The 25,312-nt window shown below is 46.7% G+C and overlaps 1 protein-coding gene across 3 annotated transcripts; it reads left to right on the top strand.

Moving 5' to 3' along the window:
* Positions 1-3,327: 3,327 nt before the first annotated feature.
* Dcaf4 (DDB1 and CUL4 associated factor 4) lies at positions 3,328-24,423 on the top strand. 3 transcript variants are annotated; one of them, XM_013017834.1, is made up of 15 exons: positions 3,333-3,390; positions 4,474-4,527; positions 9,289-9,390; positions 10,121-10,212; positions 10,582-10,739; positions 11,839-11,921; positions 12,725-12,827; positions 13,582-13,725; positions 15,041-15,090; positions 18,073-18,152; positions 20,215-20,313; positions 20,409-20,506; positions 21,653-21,826; positions 22,069-22,183; positions 23,664-24,423. In XM_013017834.1, exons 3-15 carry the CDS (start codon positions 9,299-9,301, stop codon positions 23,855-23,857), a joined length of 1,482 nt encoding a protein of 493 aa, XP_012873288.1. In that variant the 5' UTR covers positions 3,333-3,390; positions 4,474-4,527; positions 9,289-9,298; the 3' UTR covers positions 23,858-24,423. The 3 variants fall into 3 exon arrangements, with proteins under 3 accessions (XP_012873296.1, XP_012873280.1, XP_012873288.1); XM_013017842.1 differs by lacking the exon at positions 4,474-4,527 and having other exon boundaries at positions 3,328-3,390; positions 9,291-9,390; positions 11,842-11,921; XM_013017826.1 differs by lacking the exon at positions 4,474-4,527 and having other exon boundaries at positions 3,328-3,390; positions 9,291-9,390.
* The last annotated feature ends 889 nt before the right edge of the window (positions 24,424-25,312 follow it).

Raw genomic sequence — 25,312 nt, 5'->3', positions numbered from 1 at the left:
TCCCAAAATTCAAATTATATATATGTATATGGCTGTGAGACTCTTATCACCAATAAACTATTCAGAAAAAGCCAGAAGTGGTGTTGTGGCTCAAGTGGTAGAACAACAGCTTTGAGAACAAGAAGCTCAAGGACAGCCCAGGCCTTGAGTTCAAGCCCCAGCAAGGGCCAAAACAAAAGTGAGATTCCATCGCAACCAGTGACTGGGTGTGGTAGCCCAAAAGTTATCCCGGCTACAATGAAAGCAGAATGCTGGGGCACAGTGCTGACCGCAATAAAGCACAGGCAGAATAATAGCAGGCCAGCCTGGGTGTGGCTCAAGTGGTAGAGCCCTAGCCTTTAGCAAAAGAAACTCAGGGACAGTGCTTGGCCCCTGAGTTCAAGCCACTAGACTGGCAAAAAAATTTAAAAAGTGAATAGATAAATAAATATATGTATATGAAGACTGCTCCCAAACTTTAGCTAATTACAAATAATGCTCCATGTATCTAAGTGAGTTCATATATAATTAAAGATATTTTTAGGATAACTTTCTAGCAGGTCAAATTTCTGGGTCAAAGGTTTGTGTATGTTAAATTTTTGATAAGTTTATGGAATTTTTTTGTCTTTTGGAGATTATATGAGCATCTCACTCACTAAGTATTTTTAAACTTATCATGAACACTAGATTGTGTCTATGAAAAGGAATATCAAATGAGCCAGGGCATGGTAGTACATACCTGTAATCCCAGCTACTCAAGAAGCAAGAAGATTGCCAAGATATGTGTGTACATATATATGTATATATATATGTGTGTGTGTGTATTTCAGAAGAGTATTAAGCTATAATCTCCTTACATTATGTGAGTCTATGCATCATTTCTTTTTCTTCTTTTTTTAGATGCAAGATGGTCTTACATTCCCACCTTAGCCTTCAACCACAAACCAGCATGCCTGTACTTTCTTTTTCCTTGTATTGTTTATAGCCATTGTTCATTTTCTATCAGTTTACCCATAGGATTATTTTTATGCATTATTATTTGTTATTTGTATACATGTATGTGATGTATATTTACTGTGTATGTTAGGGAAATTAGCCCTTTCCTATGATATGAAGTTGCAAATGCTTTATATCATGCTTTATATCCTCCAGCTCTCACTGTAATTTGCTTGAGAGCAAATTCAGGAAACAGACTGCCTGAGTTTGAGTCCCAGCTCGGCCACTCCAGTGCCTTATGTAACCTTGCTTAAGTTTGTCACCTGTTATTCATCAATAAGGCAGTGATAGTAATAGTACATACCTCACTGTGTTACTTTAATTAAGAGAATGAGTATATGAAGGAGGATTAGGAAATAGATGGTGAAAGATAAGGACTAGAAAATTCTTCTTTATATATTTGGGTTTTTTTATTTGTTTGTTTTTTGTCGGTCATGGGGCCTGAACTCTGGACCTGGGTGCTGTCCCTCAGCTCTTCAGTTCAGAGCTAGCACCCTACCACTTGAGCCACAACACCACTTCCAGCTTTTTCTGCTTATGTGGTGCTGAGGAATCGAACCCAGGGCCTCATGCATGCAAGACAAGCACTCTACCACTCAGCCACCTTCCCAGCCCTTCTTTATATATTTGTATGTAGACAAATTTAATGTTGATTCATTCTAGATCCCATTTCAAAGGAAAAAAAGTGTCTTTGCCTTGCCTTCAAATTCTGAAAAATTTGAATGGGATAAAAGAAGTACTTATTTTTCTTTTGGGGGGTGATATATGCCATCAGACACGAAGCCAAATTCCAGATTCGTAATAGAAGATGTTTGATCAAAACTACAGACTGGGTGAGGTGCTTTGTCCACAGTATCTTATCCTTATTTTACCTGTGAGAAAACTGAGCTGAGAAGCCACATGACTGGGCTGAGGCCAAGTGTCCTTTGTGGATTGTGGGTTGGTCACAGGACTCTAAGGCGTGTCTAGTGCTACCCACTAAGGCTCCTCTGGTTTTCAATTCACTGAAATTCACTGAGTGGCTGTTTGCCAGCCTCTTGGATTTCTCCAGTGATCCCAACTCTTTCGTACAGGCTCCTGCTTTGTTGAATCTCCCCCTGAACTGTCTCCCATCTACCCTTCTACCTGGCTGCAACCTCCTTCAGAGCTGATTGTCTTTCCCAAAGGGCTGTTGTTCCCACCCAGGTAGCATTCCCAAAGCACAAAACGAGTTGTCACACTCCATCTCTGTAGCCTTCAGAGCCTTCTGCAGCTACTCATAACCTGCTTCTGAGGCCTCACCTTATGAAGCCCCAGACACTTTTCCAGACACTTGCCAGCTTGACCTCCCCACCAGCTCAAACCACTGCTAGCACAGGCCCAGCCATGTTGTTTGGTCTCACTGAACTGCTCTCTCTGCCTCCTCTTTAGGACAGCTCAGCTTCCAGAAGCTGTCTTTCTATCTAGCTATTCCCATCTGTAAACTGCTCCTAGCCAGGAGTGCTACTGGTAAACCCTACCACCTAATTTCTAACGGGTCCAGCCATACACAGAGTCCTGAGTTAACAGAGCACATCATAATGTCCTCATCAAGCCTGGACTATTGGAACTTAGCCCTCCTCACAAAACTGTCACTGTGACCAAGTGCCTGTCACAGGCTTCCATTTTCCTAGTAGAGCCTCTCAGGGCAGTCAGCCCATGCCGAGAACAGGCAACATTCTAGAAATCTGGTTGTATGAACAAACTGAGCTGGCAAAGACATCAGCACATCACGTCAACCTACAGCGGAAGGCACAGAGAAGGGAAAAGGCTCGCCCAAGGTCACACTGCAAGTTGGAAACAACTCGACCTAGATCCACAGCTCACCCAATCCCAGTTCAGGACAAGGCCTTTGGCAAGCGTCGGCTCAGCAGCCTCAGCCAAGGGAGTCGCTACCCACTCCTTATCTCTCCCTCATCTCAAGAGACTCCTTGGCCCTTTCTGCAGTCTCTCTTCTTCCCCCAAATTTAAATGATAACTCTTGGCCTAGGTACCGGCCCCACGTGGCGTGAGCTGCGACCCGAGGGACAACCTACCGCCTGCGGATAGGTTATCCAGTTACCTGGCTCCTCTGCGCACCTCACAGCGCCCACCCGCCCGCCCGCGCGCTCGGCCACGCCCCCAGGCGCACCTGGGCCTAGACTTGTCCCGGGAAGGGCAGGGCAGAATCTCCAAGCCCCGCCCTCTCCGTAAGATCGTCCTTATTGACGGCCATAGAGTGAATCTGTGTCCAATGAGAAGACAGAGCCGTCCGCCGTAGCCCTATCAGCTGCGACAACACAAAAACGGACTCACCTATTGGTTGACGCTACATGTTCGGTCTTTCCGGGTCCTGGCACGCCTGGCCTCTGCTTCAGCTGAGCTGTTGGCGGGGAGCGGAGAGGACGTGCTAACCAGGTACACCTGTGCTGACCGTAGCGGCGGGGTGCCGGTGGGCGCCGGTCCGAGGCTGCTGCTTGTCTTCTGCAGAGCTGATGTGCGATCGGGACCGGGGGCGGCACGAGGAAGGCCAGGAGGGAGGAGGGCGCGGGTGGGCCGAAGCCTTCGTGGGTGCGCGGAGCCGGGCCTACCCTGCGGGTCGGGTCCTCTCCGGTGGTGGACTCAGGGAAAGAGGACCCCGAAGGACAGACGTTCTCCTAAATATCCAATATGTAATGCCAAAGGTTTCAACCCTCCACCCGGCTGGGGAAGACTGCATGTCCTAAGGGCCAGCTTCCCGGTTCCGTGTCCTGGGGTCCTCGTGGCCTCCCTAGTGACCCAGGACCACGACACACCTTGGAGCCTTGGAGGTTCACGAGCTCTGTCTTGTAAATGAGCCGGGGGGGGGGGGCAAAACGGACGGAAAGGTGGCGAACAGCTTCTAGCTCCAAGAGCTGGTTTTCAATACCGGTGGAAAGCTGGGGGCGTGGCTCAAGTGATAGAGCTCCCGCTTAGGCACGGCCTTGAAATCTGATCTAAAAAAAATTAATTAAAATGTTTACATTAAAACAAAAAGCAAGCCCAGTAGTAGTTGAGATGGTGACCTGTGAGCAGCCAGGCCCAGAGGTCTGCCTGGTTGGGATGGAATGTGAGTTCTCCCAGTAATTGTAAGTTTGTGTGAATGCTTTTTTTTTTGATTATTATAAGCTTTATTGTAAGATTATTATAAGGTTTATCAAAGGAGCCATATTTCCCCCAAGAGGGCGCACATGGCACTTGTTCCTATCCAGGTAGCAGCCGGGTCTGAGGATCGTGTGAATGCTTTTTAAACCCCTATGCCTCCGTTTACAGTTTGTGTTGAGCGTGGACGGTAATACCAAGGTGGATGTGTTTATTGTGATGTTGACACACTAAGCAGAAGAATTTTTTTTATTGTGAAAATACAGTATAGAGGGGTTACAATTACATGAACAAGATAATGAGTACATTTCTTATCAAGCATTGTTGCCTCCTCCTTTGTTTCCCCTTCCCATCCCTTCCCATCTCTCTCCCCCCAAGCAGAAGAATTCTAACCTGTGCTGTCTGCATAATTGCCGTTCCATCCTGCATCGGTCCACATGTGGACATTTTACTTTAAGGGTGGGAACTTTGTTGGAGGGGGCCATTTTGAATTTGGCTTCCAGCCAATGGTATTGGAGTACTGCAGAACACTGGACAGTAGGGGCCCCGATGTGGAATTTTCCTATTGGATATTTAGGCTGTTTATCGTTTTGTAATATAGTAAACATCTTTTTAACTTTTAGATATAATTCACACGCATAAAAGTCACTTTTAAAGTATGCAATGGAGTCAGGCACTGGTGGCTCACACTTGTAATCTTAGCTACTGAATAGGCTGAGATCTTAATATCAAGGTTCCAAACCATCCCCAGCAGAAAAGTCCATGAGACTCTTATTGCTAATTAACCATCAAAAAGCCAGAAGTGGAGCTGTGATTTAAGTGGTAGAGCAGCAATCTTGAATGAAAAAGTGGAAGGAAAGCTCAAAGTCTGAGTTAAGCCTCCATACGGCTACTAAAAAAAATTTTTTTTAAATGAATAATTGTTTTTGTTTTTTAGTGGGTCATGGGGCTTGAACTCTGGGCTTGGGCACTGTCTCTGAGCTCTTCAGTTTAAGACTAATGCTCTACCACTTGAGCCTGGGCTGGCTTTGAACCTCAGATCTCAGCCTACTGAGTAGCTAGGATTACAGGCATGAGCCACCAGCTCACCCACCCTCACCCCTTAAATTCTGGGCCTGGGCACTGTCCCTAAGCTTTTACTCAAGGCTAGCACCTCCACTTGAGCTACAGCAACATTTCCAACTTTTTCTGTGATAAATTGGATATGAGTCTCAGGAACTTTCCTGCTCCAGCTGACTTCAAACCACAGACCCTCAGATCTCAGCTTCTTGAGTAGCCAGGATTACAGATGTGAGCCACTATTGCCCAGCTCAATGGAGCTTTTAGCATGTTTGCAGAGGCCTGAATGCATACCCTTCCCCCTCACCTCTTTTGTCTGAGCACACAATGGATCTGCTTGCTGCTCACTAGCATTTCAGTATCTGGAACTCTGGGTTCCAACTTCCAGCTATTCACTGGAGCCCTCTAGCCCCAACCTTTTTTCAGGACGTAAACCATGGAAGTATTAAGGCTAGACTTAGGAAGGGACCTGGAAGAGAGTAAGTGCTACTTACACACAAAACTGCAAGTCCTTCAAACCACACAAAACCTTTGTTGTATGCATTTGAAACATACCTAACTGAAGGGCAATGAAATTAAGAAGCATGCCTCTATGAAGACTAAATCTGGATCCGAAGGCTGGGGCAGGGGGAGGGTGCTATAGCTAAAACTAGTTAAGACTGTGGACTTCAAGCCACAAATGGTGATGCACACCTGTAATCCCTGCACTGGGGAGGTTGAGACTGGAAGATTGCAAACTAGCAGCTCCCTAGTTAACTGGAGTCTCTGATTTGTCTGTGTGAGCTGTCTTTGAACCAAGATCCTTAGATCTCAGTCTCCTAAGTAGTTAAGATTACACCAAAGCCAGGCGTATTGTTAGTTGTTTTTTTTTGTTGTTGTTGTTTTTCTGGCCATGGGGCTTGAACTCTGGGCCTGGACACTGTCCCTTAGTTCTTCAGCTCAAGGCGAGCACTCTACCCCTTGAGCCACAGCGCCACTTCAGGTTTTCTGGTGGTTTATTGGATATAAGAGTCTCACAGACTTTCCTGCCCGAGCTAGCTTTGAACTGCGATCTGCAGATCTCAGCCTCCTGAGTGGCTAGGATTACAGGCATGAGCCACTGGCTTATCACTGTTGGATTTTTAATTGCAGGGGAAGGAAATATGTCAGTCTAATAGATCTTGGATGTAAGGAATAGAAAGATGAACAAGGCTAGAACTTTGTGTTAGACCTGGATTAGCACCACAAAAGAAATACCTGTGTCTTAAAGATTTTGCATCACAATAGTTAAGCTCGATTATGCAAGAATCTAAACCCTACTGATGGTAGGCTGAAACTAGATGATCTGCAAAGTTAACAAAATGTAGTATGATATGGCAATGTGAACTAAGCTTAATTTCATAATGTGGGTCTGAAGAGTAAACTATATTTACATTTGAGGAAAAACAAATTACCCTTAAACAGACTAACTAAGCATTTTTTTTTTTGTGCCAGTCCTGGGACATGAACTCAGGATCTAGGCATTGTCCTCGAGCTTTAGTTGCTCAAGGCCACAGCTCCATTGTGAAGCCGGATAGACTAAGGAAAATACAGGAGATAGTCCTTCATATATTTCCCTTAAGATTAAGGAAACAGTCAGTTAGGGGAATATGAAATAGGATAACTTAAGGAAACTGAGGCCTGGAGAAGGTAACTCAGAAACTTAGAAATGCTATCCTTTGCTTTAGGGAGAAACAGCCGATGCATTCCTTCCTGAGTCTATATTTCTCACCCAAGGATTAACAACTGTCTGATAGGATGCCCCAAAATGCAGATAGCAAGGCTCCTCCTTGTCTCAAGGGTAAGGATCTGTTTTATGGCAAGATGCATTCTTACCTGAAAATGGAATTAACACCAGGTGTGATTAGAGCAAAGACAAAGCACCTACCTTTGAATAACTTGAAGCCCGACCCCCTGCCTTCATCCTATAAATACTCCAACCGCCCAAGAACTGTTTGTCTCTGTGGGTGTTTCCTTGGCTGTGTGTGTGTGTGTGTGTGTGTGTGTGTGTGTGTGTCTCACTCTGTGTCTCTTCCTGTGAGAGCATCCACATTCTGCTAGAGTATGTTCCTACCCTTTTGTGCCTGTTTGTCTGCTTGCCTACTTGTTTACTAACTCAATAAAGCTCTGCCAAGTTTTCTTACCAGACTTGTCCAGAAATTCTTATTCTGCAATTGAAATCAAGAGCCCTAAGTGAAGAGTCCCTATGTTTAAGGGGAAGCTTCACTAAACCCCACCTCCATCCGGTGACAACTGGAGATAAGAGGCTCATGAATTTTCCTGCCAGAGCTGGAATTCCAGGTCCTACAAATATGTTTCCTGCAAATATATCCACCAATTCAGATCAAAAGGGCAAGGAGTCTTTATTAGCCATGGCCACTATGCTCCACTCATCAGGTAGCAACCATGCTCTCTCACATCATGACTTACAGAGCAAAGAGGCTATGCACGGGTGGCAGTGTACAGAAAGGGCCACACGCAGGTGGCGGGTGTATGTGACAATAACACATCTCACACCTCCCAGGTGTCCTATGTACTAAGTCTAAGGCCAAACTACCTTCCAGTTTTCTGGGCTTTTCCTAAGTTCTGCTACATTTCAGTAACCTGATATTTAACTTGTGTATTATTTCATTCTTTACTTTGGGTCTTTACCTCTGGAATTTCCCTTTAATGCTTTGCCTTATTTTTAATAATTATTTTGTTCTATCTCTGTCACATTTTATACCTTTAAACCAAGATCCTCAGATGTCAGCCTCCTGAGTGGCTAGGATTACAGGAATGAGCCACTGGTGCCCAGCTCTTAAACAAATATTTAAAAGATTCTAGTCCTCAAACCCATTCTGTTATTTGGAATGTTTCTGTTGGGGGTTTTAATATTTTTAACCAGGGTTTTGTGGATATTTGGACCCTGAAGGTCTAGAGCTGTTAAAAGAATTTCCCATGCAGGATAGGAAGATAGATAGCTCCAAGCTAGATAGCTCATTGAGATTTCAGGATCTGTGCAAGGCATAGCTGCTGCAGACAAGGCTCTTCTTGGTTAGACTGCTTCTGATTGGCTATTCCTGTTTTGTAGAACCTACTGATTGGTTGGTTCACGGTTCAACTTTCACACACCGGCATGGTTACAATTTGAGCCCTCAGTTGTTCATATCTGTGTTCCATCTGGCCCATTTCCCTGCCTCCTTACTTCCTCATTCCACCTGGACCTTGGTCCTTCTCTGTCCTCCATATTGGAGCTTCCCTAGCCCAGGCTGGCTTCAAATTCATGGTTTTCCCTCTAGCTCCTTCATGCATGCTGTATTTTTTATTTTATTTATTTATTTATTTTGTCGGTCGTCGGGCTTGAACCCGGCTTGGGTGCTGTCCCTGAGCTCTTCAGCAGGAATATTTTGGTAGAAGGGGCCCTATTGCAGTGGGTTGAGGAATACTGGGAAAGGAAGATTTCCTTCTGTTCCTTTTGATCTAGAGGTAGAGCTCATACAGATAAAAGAACCTGGGGGCTGGGAATGTGGCTCAGTGGTAGAGTGCTTGCTTTGTATGCATGAGGCCCTGAGTTCGATTCCTCAGCACCATATACACAGAAAAAGCTGGAAGTGGTGCTGTGGCTCCAGTGCTAGAGTGCTAGTCTAGCAAAAAGAAGCTCAGGGACAATGCCAGGTCTAGAGTTCAAGCCCTAGGACTGGAAAAGAAAAAGAAAAAGAAAAAACTGAATTAAGGAAAGAGAGCCCTCAAAATTGTCTGAAAGGAACCGGGCATCAGTGGCTCACATCTGTAATCCTAGCTACTCTGGAGGCTGAGATCTGAGGATCACAGCTTGAAACTAGACCAGACAGAAAAGACTTCAGACTCTTATCTCTAATTAACCACCAGAAAACTGGAAGTGGCACTGTGGCTTAAAGTGGTAGAGCAGTAGCCTTGAGCAAAGGATCTCAGAGACAATGCCCTGGGTCTGAGTTAAAGCCTCAAGACGGACCAAAAAAACCAAAAAAAAAAAATGTAGCATCAGGTATTAGGAGAGAGGCGAAGGCAGCCCTTGTTCTGATAATGTAGAACGGAACTGCCCTGCCCAGAAACAAGCAGGAATACACAAGATGTGTGTGATGATCTCCTGTCACCTATAGGAACTGCGATGAAGAGAAGCGGCCGGCCGAGTAGGGGACGATATGGGAGGAGAAACCACCAGCAGAACCCTTTGTCGGGACCATGCAGTTCTGGCGAGAGGCAAGTGTACTAGGCTAGGCAGCAGGCTCTGCCTAGAACCCATCTAGCATCCTCAGGGCTTGTGTCCCTGGGGCCTCCTCAGCATGAGTCTGAGGCAAGACTCTTATCTCCAATTAACCACCAGAAAACCAGATGTAGTGCTGTGGCTGAAAGTGGTAGAGCACTAGCCTTGAACAAAAGAGCTCAAGGACAGCACCCAGGCCACAAGTTCAAGCACTGTAACAACCACCCCCCCCCAATTGCATTTTATCTGGTTTATCTCTATATGCTTCTGCCTGCAATTGCCACAGAAGCTGCTGTGCTGGTGACTTTAACAAACCCAGCATTTAGCTAGCCATGGCACTTTCCCAGTATTGCTGAGCAAACTCCCAGAGAACCACTTGCTCCATCTGTAAGGTTGGCTAGCCAGGAGCAACGTAAGCTCTTCTACTGCTGAAGCTCATCAAGAATAAAATCCACCCAGCCTGTAACTAACTGCTGGGTGAATGAAGCTGACAGATTAACCCAGCTGAGGAAATTCTTATTTGGCAAAATGACTTCTGGTCTTTTTATCTGGAAAATGCCAAACATCTTCACAAAACGTTCCAGGGAAAAGATATGGAGGAGGGGACTAATGTGACATGCATCCTCTTAAAGAATGGGAAGCAGAAAGAGAGGCAACACAAAACCTGGCCCAGAATGACAGGAAACTCAAACCCTCCTCTCCAAGTCACTCCACCTGTGTCCACAGATATACTACAGGGGCAGCACAGAGTTTGGGCCACGGTGATGAAGAGTCCCCATCGACCTCGTCCAGTTCCACTGGGGATCCTTCTGTGCCAGGTAAAGCAGTCTGCCCTGCTGGGTGGGACTTCTCAGCTGGCCTGCAGGGAAGATAAAAGCTCACCTGGCTGTTCTAGCTGCCCTTCTTTCCCAGATGTGATTCTTCAGATGGGCTAGGAGTCACCAGACCCATCCCTGCATTGGGGCAATTTGAGGAGTAAATGGAAATACTAAAGGAAAGAGCTGAGTGGGTCAGAGTTATGATCCTGGTGCATGTGGCCTAGTCCAGTGTCATGACAACCATGCCGGCACATCCCTGACTCCCACCTTAAGGGGGGGTGGACAAGCCACTGGGACGCCTTCCTAGGTGGGTTAGTTTATCACGTGTTCAGTAGGTGAGTTCTTAGGTATCATGGCTTTTTACTGAAGATCTCCCAGGGTTTTACTATGATCCTGAGAAGAAGCGCTACTTCCGCTTGCTCCCTGGCCATAACAACTGCAACCCCCTCACGAAGGAGAGCATCCGCCACAAGGAAATGGAGAGCAAGAGGCTGCAGCTGCTGGAGGAGGAGGACAAGCAGAAAAAGGTAGGCCGCAGGTGTGGTTAGACACCCTGGGACACAGAGGTGAGTAAAAAGAGAATAAGAAAGACAAGACATCCTTTGCTTCCGTGCCTGTTCTGCTACCATGTCATCCTTCCTCTGGGGACCCTGGGAGACAGCATGGTAAAATTTCATGCACAGTGTGGCGTTTTTTTGTTTCTGTTTTGGTGCCCATAATAGGGCTTGATTTCAAGGCCTGGTTGCTGTTCCTTAGCTTTGTTCACTGGAGGCTGGCACTCTGTCACTTGAACCACACAGCTCTACTTCCAGCTTTTTGGTGGTTATTTGGAGATAAGAGTCCCATGAACTTTCCTGTCTGGGCTGGATTGAACCTTAATTCTTAGATCTCAGCCTCCTGTGTAGCTAGGATTAGAAGCGTGAGCTACTGGTACTTGGCAACTATCGGTTTTAAATAGAAAGTGAGGGTGTTGGTGTGGAAATGCATACGCTGAATACCAACAGCAGCCTCACAGCCAGGTTTAAATATTGAGACATACTGTGGGGCACAAGCAGGGAAAAGCCTGGCCTCGATGTCACCCTGGGTGGACAGAGTGTGACACAGAGCAGAGTGACAGGCTGGCTGCGCTCGCAACCCGGGTTTACATTGACCGGCTTGAACAGAGGTGTGGCACAGTCTTCAGGCCCGTGTGTCCTCTGTGCTGGGCTCTTCTTGCCAACAAGTCTTTTTTTGGGGGGGGGTCTGGTCATCGGGCCTGAACTCTGGGCCTGGGCGCTGTCCCTCAGCTCTTCAGTTCAAGGCTAGCGCTCTACCACTTGAGCCACAGTGCCACTTCCGGCTTCTTTCTTTTTGCTTATGTGGTGCTGAGGAATCGAATCCAGGGCCTCATGCATGCAAGGCAAGTGCTGTACCACTGAGCCACCTTCCCAGCCCCTTGCCAACAAGTCTTACATGGGTGTCATTGCTACCCCTTCAATGTCTGGGTCCTTCATTGGGTAATATGGAATTTGAACATCTTTTATCTTCTTATAACACATGCAAATCTTCATTGAATCTTTCTGTGTTTCTGTTGTTATTCTGGTTTTGTTGTTGTTGTTTGTGTGTGTGTGTGTGTTTTTAACATAGAAGATAGCCAGAGTGGGATTTAATGCATCTTCCTTCCTACGAAAAAGCCAGCTGGGTTTTCTCAACACCACCAGTTACTGTCGGTAAGACCATGCCTCATTCTTAGTGAATGTTCCTTCCTGATCCTTATTTTCACCCTCCGAGAATCCAGTCAGGAGAATCCATGGCAGAAGGGATTTAGGCAGAGCTGATTCAGGATGTTTATTCAGTGATCCTCATACAACTTCAGTCCTAAGAGATTTCTTCCTCCCTGATGACTTGTCATCAGAAATTAGGCATTAAGTGTATATGTATGTACTAGACTTCATCAAAATACTTGTGAAGTATCTTAAGGGCTGGCTGTGGTGGCACACACATGTAATTCCAGCTACTTCCAAGACAGAAGATAGAAGGATCACAGTTTGAGGCCTGCCTAAACGAAAGGTTAGCAAGATGCAGACTCATACAAACAAGCTGAGCATGATGATGTATGCCTTTAGTCCTAGCTACTTTGGAAGCCAAGATAAGAGGATTGAGGTCCAGGCTGATGCCTAAGACCCTATCAAAACGAAGTAAAGCAACATAAAGTCTAGAAGTATGGCTTTACGGGGCAAGCACTCTACTAGAGTGTGTTGATTCTGGGAAGGGCTATCTAGGTCTTATTTTTTAGTTTTCCTAAGCGTTTTGTGTGGGAATTAAAGCTGAGATTTATTGTGGACCTTCCTTGGGGCTGCATTGTTAGGAAGATCTGTGGAGTGGGAAAGTGTACTTTTGTTTGTTTTTATGAGACAGGGTGTTGCTAAGTCACTCAGGCTGGCCTTGAACTCCTAGCCTAGATGTACATCCCTGAGTTGTCTCGTAGGGTCCAGCTGGTGTCCATGCTCTCTACTTGTGTTTCCCTCTGAAGGTTAGCCCACGAGCTTCGCGTGAGCTGCATGGAGAGGAAAAAGGTCCAGATTCAGAGCTCAGATCCTTCAGCCTTGGCCAGTGATCGCTTTAACCTCATCCTGGTGAGTAGGAACAAGAAATCTGTGGGTGCTGGTGCGTAGCTGCCATCCCTGGGTGTTTTGTGGTTGGCTTGGTACTGGCAGTCCTCGGACCTGGCTTCATGGAAGCTGTTAATGAAGCAGGCAGTGTCCTGTTGGTGTGGTGAGTTTGTTTTTACATGTCCTGGGCTGGCCTCAAACTCTCAGTCGTCCTGCCTTGGCCTCCTGAGTACGAGGACTTATAGGCATGCACCACTGCACCCAACTTTTGGGTTGATAATTTTAACTGATCTACCAGCTACCTTTGCAGAGGTAATGAGCTGGCATCCTCTTTCATTTAACATAGAGCTTGAGTCTGGGCACATGTTGATTAAGAATGCACACAGCATAATTCTTCTTTGGCTGTGTTGTCTATACAACTAAAAAGGTACACAGTGGAGCAGGGGGCTTCTAACTCCTAAAATGAGGCACAAGGATTGATGCCTAAACCTGAAGCTCCCATTTACCACCAGTTCCAGCAATGTGACTTTGCTCCCTGTCCCTGACAGCCATGGGTGGGGCCTGCAGGTTTGTCTCTGGGCCTACACATAAGCATGCCATCCCTTCATTTGTAGACAGTGGAAGGCCTCCTCTGCTTGTATCTGCGTGTGCATTCCCAGAGATCACAACACCAAGTGGGGGACAAGCTAGGTCATCTCCACAACTCTTGGAGGAAAAGCACAGAGTGTAGAAATCAGGAGAGATGGACAAGTGATCTCTGTCCACTTCCCTCCTCCAGGCGGATACCAACAGTGAGCGGCTCTTCACCGTGAACGACGTCAAAATTGGGGGCTCCAAGTACGGCATCATCAACCTGCGTGGCCTGAAGACCCCCACGCTTGAGGTGCACATGCATGAGAACCTTTACTTCACCAACCGCAAGGTATGCTGGGGTCTCACCAGCCCTGGAGCACATTGCAGTCGTTCTGGCCGACACGGAGAGGCAAGAAGAATTTTGTAAAGAAGGCAGGCCACCTCATTTCCAAGGGATGCATGTACTGAGAACCTACAGGGGAAGAGGAACATGCCCAGGGGGCTTCTTGTGTTGGAAGGGAAAGTGGCTGGGATGGGCTGGAGGTGGCATGTTTTACTGGGTCATAAGGATACCTCCTCCTGTTGGAGCTGGTCAGGAGTGATCTGAAGGGGCACAATTCTGGGGTGTGGAGTACACTGACAGGGGTCTACATTGAGTCCTTCCCATGTACCGAGATGGTGTGTCAGTCTGTGAGGTTTCAGTAATTTGTGTGCATGCTCGTAGTAAGAGCTTGAACTCAGGGCCTGGGCACTCAAGGCTGCTGCTCTTCCACTTGGACCATGGCTCAAGCATTATTAGCCTTTGGCTGGTTAATGGGGGATAAGAGTCTCACAGACTTTTCTGCCCTGACTTCAAACTATAATCCTCAGCTCTTAGCCTCCTGAGTCACTAGGATTATAGGCATGACCCAAAGGTGCTCAACTCCATGGCACCATGTTGAAATTGCAGTGAGGGGGGGATGCCAGGTGCCAGGTTCATGCCTGTAATCCTGCCTACTCAAAAGGCCGAGAACTGTGACTCGGTGATAGAGCATTAGCCGTAAGCAAAAAAAAAGCTCAAGGAAAGCACCCAGGCCTACCTCCACGGCGAGTACCAAAAAAATAACAATTGCAGTAGAGGAGCATCTGGAAGAAATTGTCTTTCTGTTCCATTGAGATGTGAGTCACAAGATGGATACAAGTTGAAAATGTTTGTGAGTAGAGAAATATGCACCCTTGCCAGGTGCTGGTGGCTCAGTCTGTAATCCTAGCTACTCAGAAGACTGAGATCTGAGGATCACAGTTCGTAGCCAACCTAGTCAGAAAAGTCCCCATGAGTCTCTTTATCTCCAATTAGCCACTCGAAAACTGGAAGTGGCATTGTAGCTCAAGTAGTAGAGTGCTAGCCTTGAGCACAGAGTCTTGGGCAGTGTGTAGGACCAAGTTCAAGCCCCACAACCACCAACAACAAAAAATGCAGGACATGTTTGGATACTGGTGTGGAAAGACTTAGGCCTGGAATTTACTTCCTTCCTGTCCCCCATGAGCCTTTCCAAGCCCTTTTCAGAGGGGTGAGGCCTGAAGAAGAAAGCCACAGTTCTGTGTCTTGAGATATTTACCGTTGCTCTGCGAGTTGGCTGCTGGGCTGCTCTCTCCATCTTCCCGCTAACGTGCTTCCTCTGCAGGTAAACTCCATGTGCTGGGCCTCACTCAATCACTCGGATTCTCACATTCTATATCCTTTGGCAGTCTAAGGTTTGGTGGACCTGATACCTGTGGACTTTGTCAGATGGCATCTAGTGGCCGAGGGCTGGATCGCTGCACTGTGGCAGCTGGGTAGACGGGGGTTCTCATGAGAGCAGGTGGGGTGTAGTGATGGCTGTTTGTAGAAGGGAGGTGGATGTTCCCATGTGCAGACACTTGTGCGGCTCTGTGGCTAAGTGATAGGCAAGGGCTTGAAGCCCAGGCAGTCTGCTACAGAGCCTGCCTCTTGTATCATAATGGCGTGCCGCTTTGGGCAGACCCAACTCTCACCCTGTAGGAATTAGGACTTAGGCAAAAAGGATTAACACCCTGGTCCTGGGTTCATTCCCCTAATTAATGAGCCCTTGATCCTGTGTGCTGTCATTGCACATAGCACCTGCACCTGCCTCGTGTGCTTTAGCTCAATCTTTGGACTTTTGATCTTCAACAAATGAAAGCTGAATTGGAGTCTCTTTCAATATTGTTTTTTTCTGATCCTGGGGCTTGAACTCAGGTCCTGGGCTCTGTCTCTGAGCTCTCTGAGTATTTTTTTGTAGATAAGAATCATATGACGCCGGGCGCTGGTGGCTCACGCCTGTAATCCTAGCTACTCAGGAGGCTGAGATCTGAGGATCGCGGTTCAAAGCCAGCCCGGGCAGGAAAGACCGTGAGACTCCTATCTCCAATAAACCACCAGAAAACCGGAAGTGGCGCTGTAGCTCAAGTGGTAGAGCGCTTGCCTTGAGCTGAAGAGCTGAGGGACAGCGCCCAGGCCCAGAGTTCAAGCCCCATGACCGACAAAAAAAAAAAAGAATCATATGAATTTTCCTGCCTGGGTTAGCTTGGAACCATGATCCACAGATCTCAGCCTCTTGAGTAGCCAGGATTACAGGTGTAAGCTACCAGCACTCAGCTCTTTTAAGATTTTTTAGGTTGGTTTGTTTGGTTTCGTTTTATGAGACAAGCTGGCTATTTACCCCAGGCTGGCCTAGAACCACAGTCCTCCTACCTTAACTTCCCAAGTGCTGGGATTATAGGTGTTCAGCACCATTCCTGGCCTTTTTGGTTGTTTGTTTTGTTTTTTTTTTAAGTAGTTGTGCAGAGGAAGTACCATATAACAAAGAGTTGATGAATACAATGCATCTTGATTAGTCACTTCTTTCAACATTCTCACCTCCTCTGACCTACCCCTTCCCCCACTTTTATTAGTTGTGTGATACACAATGAATTCTTGGTTGTGTTCTCCCCTCCCCCACCTTCATTCCTCTACCCTTCTCCCCTCGGCCCCAGTACTCTCACCCCACTCTTGGATATTCCCATTTCCTGGTGTTGATTTGTTACACTCTGACCTAGTCTTTCTAAAAGATTACTCCATTTGAGCTCTGCATAGAGTCTATTATACTTCAGTTAATTCATTTGTAACCCCTTGTGTACAGGCCATCCCAACATGCTTACTTCTACATTTATAGGTACATCTGGCTACCACAAATGAAGGAAAACTATGCAACCTTTGTTTCTCTGAGTCTGGCTTACTTAATATCATTTGTTCCAAGTCTTTCCATTTCCTTATAAATGTTACAATATTTTTTCTAAAAGATTAAGTAAAATTTCAGTGTTTGCTTTTTAAATTTTCTTCACAGCCCTACAGTTTAAAGGATTTTAAAGCCTGGAGTGCATTAAAATTTTACTCATAGGTTTTGTGCAAGGTACAGAACAATGTATGTTGTATAAACTATAACTGTGTATGCCTGTCATCTGATACTGTTCAGGTGATGTTGCTACACCAATCTAATCAGACAGAAACGTTCAACAAGAAACTTGCTGTCATATCTTTCCCTTTTTTGTGTGTATGGTTGTTTATTTTTTGTTTCTTTTGATGATATTGGAGTTTTGGATTTGGTCTTGATCATTTGCTAGGCAGGGACTCAACACTTGAGCCCTTTTGCTTTAGGTATTTTTCAAGTAGAAAAATAACTTTGCCTCAGACTGTGATCTTCCTACCTATACCTACCAGCCCACCACCAACAACCACTGCAAAAAAAAAAGAAGAGAAAAGAAACAGGTTATATGGTCTCAAAGGGTACTGAAGATTTCTGTCTTGTGGGCTTTAATGCATTAACCAAGGAACAATGGATCAATACTCTGTGCTGATGCTTTACTATTTTACTTGATGATGATGATGATGATGCATGTGTGCTGGTACTGGGGCTTGAACTCGAGCCTGGGTGCTATCCCTGAGCTTTTTCACCCAAGGCTGGCATTCTACCAGTTAAGCCACAGTTCCATTTCTGGCTTTTTGCTGGTTCATTGGAGACAAGTCTTACAGGCTTTCCTGCCCAAGCTGGCTTCAAACTGCAATCCTTAGATCTCAGGTTCTTAAACAGCTAGTATTGTAGGCATGAGCCACCAGATCCTAGCTTTATTGTTTGTTTGCTTGCTTGTTTTTGTCGATCATGGGGCTTGAACTCAAGGCCTGGACACTGTCCCTGAGCTCAAGGCTATCACTCTACCACTCTGAGCCACAGCTCCATCTCTAGTTTTTGAGTGGTTAATTGGAGATAAGAGTCTCATGGGGACTTTTCTACCTGGGCTGCCTTTCAACCACAATCCTCAAATCTTATCTCTGAGCCTCCTGAGTAGCTAGGATCATAGGCATGAGCCACCAGCACCTGGTTTACCAATTTTTTAAAGATGGGACTTTTATCATGCCTAGCCCAGCAGAGTACACAATGCTTGGAGATCACTGAGTCTCTCTAGATGCGGGGGGAAAGAAAATGGATTGGGAAGGCCATTGAACTATATTCTTTTCCTTTAAGAACATTTGGAGCTAAATGTGGACGGTATGAGCATATTAGATCTGGACAATGTGCTTGGTGGATGTCCCTCTCTGTCCTACTTTGAAGGGTACCCTTCATGCCCAGCCTTCTCCCAGTGGAGAGCCTTGTACCTGACTGTCCTTAACAGCTATTTCCAGGCTGTGCCTCCTGGGACTTGCAGAGACGCCAGGATGTGTCACCTTGCTCCCGGCATCGTTATTCGTCAGCAGTCACCCAGGTATGAGGTCCTTCATCTAGAAAAAAAGCTGTGCTCTTGAGTGTCCCTCGCCTCTGCCTCCCAGGATCTGCCCTGTGTGGTGGGAGTGGGTACTAGAGGCTGGAGACGCTGAGTGGCGCTGCAAGAACACCCCTAAGCTGTGCCAGGGTCAGTACTGGGCACCCATGCATTTTTAGGACTTCCTGCTTCTTGTCCTTTTGGGGGTCACAGCAACTGCCAGAGCAGAAGTCAAGTGTGAGGGTAACCAGTGCAACACATCCAAACAATGGTTTGAGCCACCTGTAGCAATCACTCAGAAGGCAGCTAGTAAACGCCCGCTGTATGGGCAGGCACGAGGAATGCTTAGCTTCTACCTGGCTGAAAGCCCCTTCCTGGAAGCAGTCTGGATATTCAGTTTTCAGACTCTCAGAGTTTGGACCAGTGAGTTAAGAGTATAGACTTCAGACGGGCCTGGCACGAAGCCCAGCACTGCCCCTGCCCCAGCCCCTGGGAACCTGCCTCAGCAGGTGCAGACAGTTGAGGCCATGTGCACTGAACCCAGTGCCTGGGCTCATGCAGTAAGCTTATGATGCAGGAGTGTGTCCTCACCACTTCACAGAACACTGGAGCTGAGGAAGGGTTTGTTTTGTCTTACAGAACTTTAATGTTACAATAAGAACAGCAGCCAGGTGCCAGTAGCTCATACCTGTAATCCTAGCTACTCGGGAGGCTGAGATCTGAGGATCTCGGGTTGAAGCCAGCTCAGGCAGGAAACTCTGTGAGACTCTATCTCCAACTAACCACCAGAAAACCAGAAGTGGTGTTGTTGCTCAAAGTGATAGAGTGCTAGCCTTGAGTGAAAAAAGTTCAGGGACCATGCCCAGACCCCAAATTCAAACCCCATGACAAAACAATAAATTAAAAATCAGGAGAAGACTTTGATGTGAGGGTGATCATTGGGAAAGTGATGTGAGGGCTCTTCTGGAGCTCGGAGAAGTTTCTTAGCCATGGATAACTCATGGAACTGTATCCTTAAGATCTGTGCCCTTCGGGCTGGGAAGGTGGCTCAGTGGTAGAGTGCTTGTCTTGCATGCATGAGGCCCTGGGTTCGATTCCTCAGCACCACATAAGCAAAAAGAAAAAAGCTGGAAGTGGCTCTGTGGCTCAAGTGGTAGAGCACTAGCCTTGAGCTGAAGAGCGAAGGGACAGTGCCCCGGCCCAGAGTTCAGGTCCATGACCAGAACCCAAAAAAAAAAAAGATTTGTGCCCTTTATCCCAGACGTTTCTAGTGTTTGGTGTGTCACTTAAACACAAGGCTGCCAGTGTGATCATCAGGGTTAAAATCACCTCTTACTCCACACACACATACTACCTCCCTGCAGGTGTTAGCACTGTGTACTGTTAATAAGGACACATTGAGCCAGACTTCCCAGCTGCATCTCCTTACCACAAAACCCAGAAAAGGTCCGGATATAAACTCTGTCTGTTTTCTGTTGCTATAACTAAATGCCACAGACTGGGAAACTTACAAAGAACCAAGGTTTGAGGATGAGAACGGGTCCTAGCACCTGGTAATGGCATCCTTCCTGCACAGAAAATGGCCGAGGGCATCACGTGGTAAGATAGAACAAACCTACTATCTGCAGTCTCTTCCTCTTACAAATCTACTAATGTCAGCTGGGCACTGATGGCTCATGCCTGTAATCCTAGCTACTCAGAAGGCTGAGATTTGAAAATTGTAGTTTGAAGCCAGCCTGGGCAGGAAATTCAAAAAAGCTGGAAGTGGCATTGTGCTCAAGAGGTAGGGTGCTTGCCTGAGCAAAAAGAAGTTCAGGCCCATAGTTTAAGCCCCAGGACTGGCAAAAAAAAAAAAAGAAAGAAAAGAAAAATCCACTAATGCCATATTCATGGCCTCCTTCCCACCTCCCCCATTTAAAAAAAAAAAAGGCTCTTCCTCCAAACACCAGAAATAAATGACGTTGGGGGATTCCATTTCCAATTAGGAATTCTAGGTTCATTTTTTAAATGACAGCAGATCTCTGGGAGGACAATCGTATTTGACTTTCTCTGTTGCCCTCAACAGGCACAGATCGACCTGGGATGCTCTGCAGTTTCCGGATCCCTGGTGCATGGTCCTGCGCGTGGTGTGTGAACTTCCAGGCTAATAACTGCTTTAGTACTGGTGAGCTATGACTGCCAGCCTAATCCTCTGCTTTCCTCAGACTGCCAGTGACCCTGGTAATCCTGGTGTCACTGACCCTTCTCTATCCTGGTCAGGTTTGTCGCGGCGGGTGCTGTTGACAGACGTGGTAACGGGACACCGGCAGTCGTATGGAACCAACAGTGATGTCTTGGCCCAGCAGTTTGCTGTTGTGGTTAGTTGGGTTGGGGAGGGAATAACAGGAAGTTTGCTCGGGGTGGACAGTTTGCTGGGGTGAATTGGATCCCCGGTGTGGCATCTTCCTCCCTCTTCTACACAGGAGAAAGAGTTGGAAAAACTTTATGGGTTACTTTGTGAACATGTCTGAACTGAGCGGAAGTTGGCATCCTAAGCTGGCTTTAACTAGCCTTCTCTTTGTTTTGTTTTGTTCTTTGGCATCAGTCCTGGGTCTTGAACTAAGGGCCTGGGCATTATGCCTGAGCTTTTCTGCTCAAGGTTAGTGCTCTACCACTTGAACCACAGCTCCACTTGTGGTTTTTTTAGTAGCTATTTGGAGATAAGAATCTCTTGGGCTTTCCTGCCTGGGCTGGCTTCAAAATTTGATCCATAAATCTCAGCCCCCCCTAAGTGTCTGGGATTACAAGTATGAGCCACTGGTGCCCAGCTAGCCAGCTTCCTGTTTAATGAACTGGTAACAGTTCTTTGGTATTTGGATGAAGCATTTTTCGCATGTGTAAGTTGGAGCTGGGGAATGACTCTGTGCAGAGCTCACCTAGCAATCCAGCCCTCGGGGAATGACTCCGTGCAGAGCTCACCTAGCAATCCAGCCCTCGTACTGCGAAAGGTAGAACATTATAGTTGTGCACTCAATCACACCACTTTCTCATTTCATGTGTAACTTTTAAGTTTATACATTTAAAAGTGAAAATTCTGGTCATTCCAGTAAGCCCTGTAGAAAATGCCATCTTTAAGAGAGTGAAGAACAGGAAGGAGTCAGCCACTCTGCTTTGGGCAGGAACAGAATGGCTCGCTCCGCCCTTCAGCTACCTCCTCCTCCCCAACGTGGTGGAAACAGGTGTCATCACTTGGAATTTAGTAAGAAGCCTAAGTGGACAATAGGTCTACCTCTTAAGCACCTTTGGACTCCACATAGAGGACACTGGTGGAAATGTGGGATCCAGATCTCTTCTCTCTCAAAAGGATTCCCCCTGCCTTCTACTTCTGTTGAGAACCAAACTCCCCACTGGCCCAGCTTCACCACACCAGGGTGGGAAGGTGGGAGCAGGCTTGTCTTTGGGAGGACACACCCTTCCCAGCCTTCAAGGAGGTGGTAACGGCTGAGCTATTTCTTCCTCTACAGACTCCTTTGCTGTTTAATGGCTGCCGTTCTGGGGAGATCTTTGCCATTGATCTACGTTCTCCAACTCAAGGCAAGGGCTGGAAGGCCACCCGGCTGTTCCATGATTCAGCTGTGACCTCCGTCAAGCTCCTCCAGAAAGAGCAATGTCTGATGGCATCAGACATGGCTGGAAAGGTGGGAAACAGACACTTCCTGGACCTTGAGAATGTGGGGACCAGGCCCTGCCATACACAGGTGTTCTGCAAGAGACCCTTGTACCAAGACTCCTCCACTGCCCCAGCCTGGGCAGAAGTGGGAAAGGGTCTCTGCTTACTGATTGTGATGGGCTCGGGGCTACTATATTCACCCAGCTTTACATCAGGTACTTGCTATGTTCCAATTGAACCCTCCCTAGTAACCCTTTGTGCTTCTCCCAGATCAAGCTGTGGGATCTGAGGACCACTAAGTGTATTCGGGAGTATGAAGGTCATGTAAACGAGTACGCCTACCTGCCCTTACATGTGCACGAGGAGGAAGGACTCCTGGTGGCAGGTATGTGGGGAAGGGAGACTCCACATCTTATCACTCTCGTAGGGCCCCAGCCCTTCAGCAGGAGACAGGTCACTCAAACCAGACCTGAACAGTAAGGATGCTGGATAGTAGAGTAGGGAAAAGAGAGGGGACATAGGGATGGATTAGTAAGCGACACAGTAACAAACAGCCAGTAGCTGGACAGCCCTGTGTGAGTATCAGCAGGAGGTAGCTGTTTTCCCCTGGGCTGGGACCACCCATTAGGTCAGAACTATTCTATCATTCACTGTCTTGTCTAAGAGAATGCTGAGGTGAGAAGTGACTGATTCTCAGACCCTTTAATGGTCCCTTTAATATGTGGACCAGAAGCAACTGTCTAGCCACTAAGCCCCCATGAAAGGAGTTCCAGGTTGTTTACTGATCAGATTCTGGGCTATTCACTACGGTGACAGTGCACAGATCAGCGTCCTAACCCCTTGCCTTTAAGTAATATGCTAAGTCTTCATAAAGCCTCGTATTTGCTAATTTTCTTACTGACTGCCCATGAAACTTGGGGCTAAGCAGCATGGCTTTGTTGGAACTTCTGCTACCATTGTCTCGATACTAGCACTTAGCTTCTTTTTAAATCTCTTTCCCACCAGTTTTCATCTCAAAAGACTGTGCACTAAGTACCAGATGAGCTAAGCTTTACTGAAGGGCACAGGTAGGCAGTCCACTAGCTGCCGTTGTGCAGCCCAAGGTTGCCTCCAGCCACGGTGGAGCTCTGGTGAGCAGAGTCACCCAGTGATGGAATGTGGGTGACTGCCAAACGCCAGGCCTCCTCCTGAAAGTCTGCAGGAGCATGCATCCTGTCTGGGCTACCACAACCTATGATGTCCTGATAATACTGCTCAGAGCCTAGGCCCTGAAGACTTTAACTGCTAGAAGGAACTCTGAACTTTTTAAACACCTTAAAAAAATTGCACAAAAAGGGGTTTCAGTTCAACATGCCAGCTTAGGAGTGACTTGATCAGTGTTTACCCCTTCCATCGTTCTCGCCTCCATCCCATCCAACTTTGAGCTCGTAAGCCAGAAAAAGCTCAGGACAGAGTTGTCATCTGCTTTGTCCTCAGGCTGTAATGAAGTTGAGAGATCAGCTTAATTAATATTTCATTAAAAAGAAGTGGGTTGCCCGTCAGAGGCTTGGTAGGCTAGACTCCTCCTTGAACAGCCCTTGACACCAAGAGAAACAGAATCCCTGCCCGTGAGCCTGCAGTCACTCACAGGGTCAGCCAAGCAGTGTCTTGTCACTGAATACTTGCAGCTAGTGGTAGAGCTAGAACAGGAAAGCAATTCATGATTTTGATTCTAGAAAGTCCACATTAACAGTTTTATGCTCAAGTTTGTTGGGCCCACATGGAAGTACATTTCAGCCTTAGGAATCCTGAGACGTCATGTTCACAGGTACCTAAGTATTCCTTTGCATTCTTGAGTAACCTGCCACATCTTCCTTCTTCCTTAGTGGGCCAGGACTGCTACACACGAATCTGGAGTCTCCATGATGCCCAGCTGCTCAGAACCATACCTTCCCCGTACCCTACCTCCAAGGCTGACATTCCAAGTGTGGCCTTCTCTTCTAGGCTCGGAGGCTCTCGGGGAGCTCCAGGACTGCTCATGGCTGTCCGGCAGGACCTTTACTGCTTCTCCTACAGCTAATTCTGTAGGGTCCATGTGGAGGAGAATGGGTATGACATAAGCGGAAAGAGTAGCTTATTTTCTAAAGGCTGTGGGGTGTTCACAGATGTGTGCCTCTGGCCTCCAGGGATCAGGTACTAAGTGTTACACATGGAGAAACTTAGGTAAAGTTGTTGTGTTAAATTGTAGGCTCCGAGAGCTTGAAAGTCCTTTTCATAAAAGGTACTTAATTCCTTTCCTAGTTGAATTCCACAGGATAGCTCCCCCTCCTGCATTAACAAAAAATGTCTCCAAGGAATGGAGACTGCAAAAGACTAAAACAACTACATTAAAGCTGCTGCTTCACTGGTGAAACATAGCAACGAAACCAGAAGATTGTTTTCCATTGTTCTGTGCCTGTGTCCCAGGAAAAACCAACTCTGTCCAGCTAGGGTGGAGAGACAATTCAGATCACATCCCTGCATCTCTGCACAGAAAAGATTTACAGCTGCAGTTTAATCATTAAGCTTGACCTTCTTAAACTCACTGTTGCTTCACCTCTAGTATTCTTTCCTTATCACACCATAGGCAATAAAAGGGGAAAAAGAGGGGGTATTTTGTTTTGTTTTGCCAATATTGGGGCTTGAACTCAAGAGACAGGGTACTGTTCTTTAGCTTTTCACTCAAGGCTAGTGCTCTACTACTTGACCTACAGCTCTGCTTCAGAATTTTTGGTGGTTAACTGGAGATAAGATCTTCATGGACTTTTCTGCCCCAGCTGGCTTCAAACCTCGATCCTCGGATCTCAGCCTCCTGAGTAGCTAGGATCACAGAAGTGAGCCACCAATATCCAGCAAGATGGATCTTTAATTATTATTGTTACAATTTCATAAGACAGGTTATATGTAAAATACTCTTTGGTCAGTGTTAGCCCTTCCAAGATAGATCTTAAAAGTTTATCTTAAACAGTCCTTTCATAATCTCAGCCACAGTTCGTGCCATTTTTATACAAAGTGTTAAGTGGTCTGTCTTTCTACAATAAAGTGGGAACAATGATGGTGTGGTGTGTTGCTGATGGTTTAAAAGCTCATTATGTGTGGGTTGTAGTAAAAGGCCTAAAGCCTCTACTCAGATCTTGGGTGAAAGAAAAGCAGCTGAAACTGACCTTAAGGGTCATGCTGGACAGCTTCAGAACACCGTCGCCTCCTCCCGCCCCACTCTGCACACTGACCCCTGGACTTCTGAGAGTTCTCTGACCCCAGGTGGCCAGGATGAGTGCAGCCAGTGAAAGTACTGGCAGGGGGCCTAGAGCAAGAGACAGAGGACTGGGATTGTGGGTTCCCTAGCTGCCTGTTGGGACTATGGTGGGTACCAAAGACCACAGCTTCTATTGGAACCTAGCTCTCTGGGTTCGGCTACCCTAGCACCTTGCTGTAAGTAGCTACATAATGGGCCACCAATAGAACACTCCAACTTCAGGAGGACATTGAAGTATTC

Source organism: Dipodomys ordii, unplaced genomic scaffold, assembly GCF_000151885.1.
Source record: "Dipodomys ordii isolate 6190 unplaced genomic scaffold, Dord_2.0 Scaffold2, whole genome shotgun sequence".
Classification (NCBI taxonomy): domain Eukaryota; kingdom Metazoa; phylum Chordata; class Mammalia; order Rodentia; family Heteromyidae; genus Dipodomys; species Dipodomys ordii.
The sequence above is the reverse complement of the archived record's forward strand: the minus strand, read 5'-3'. Positions and strand labels throughout refer to the sequence as shown.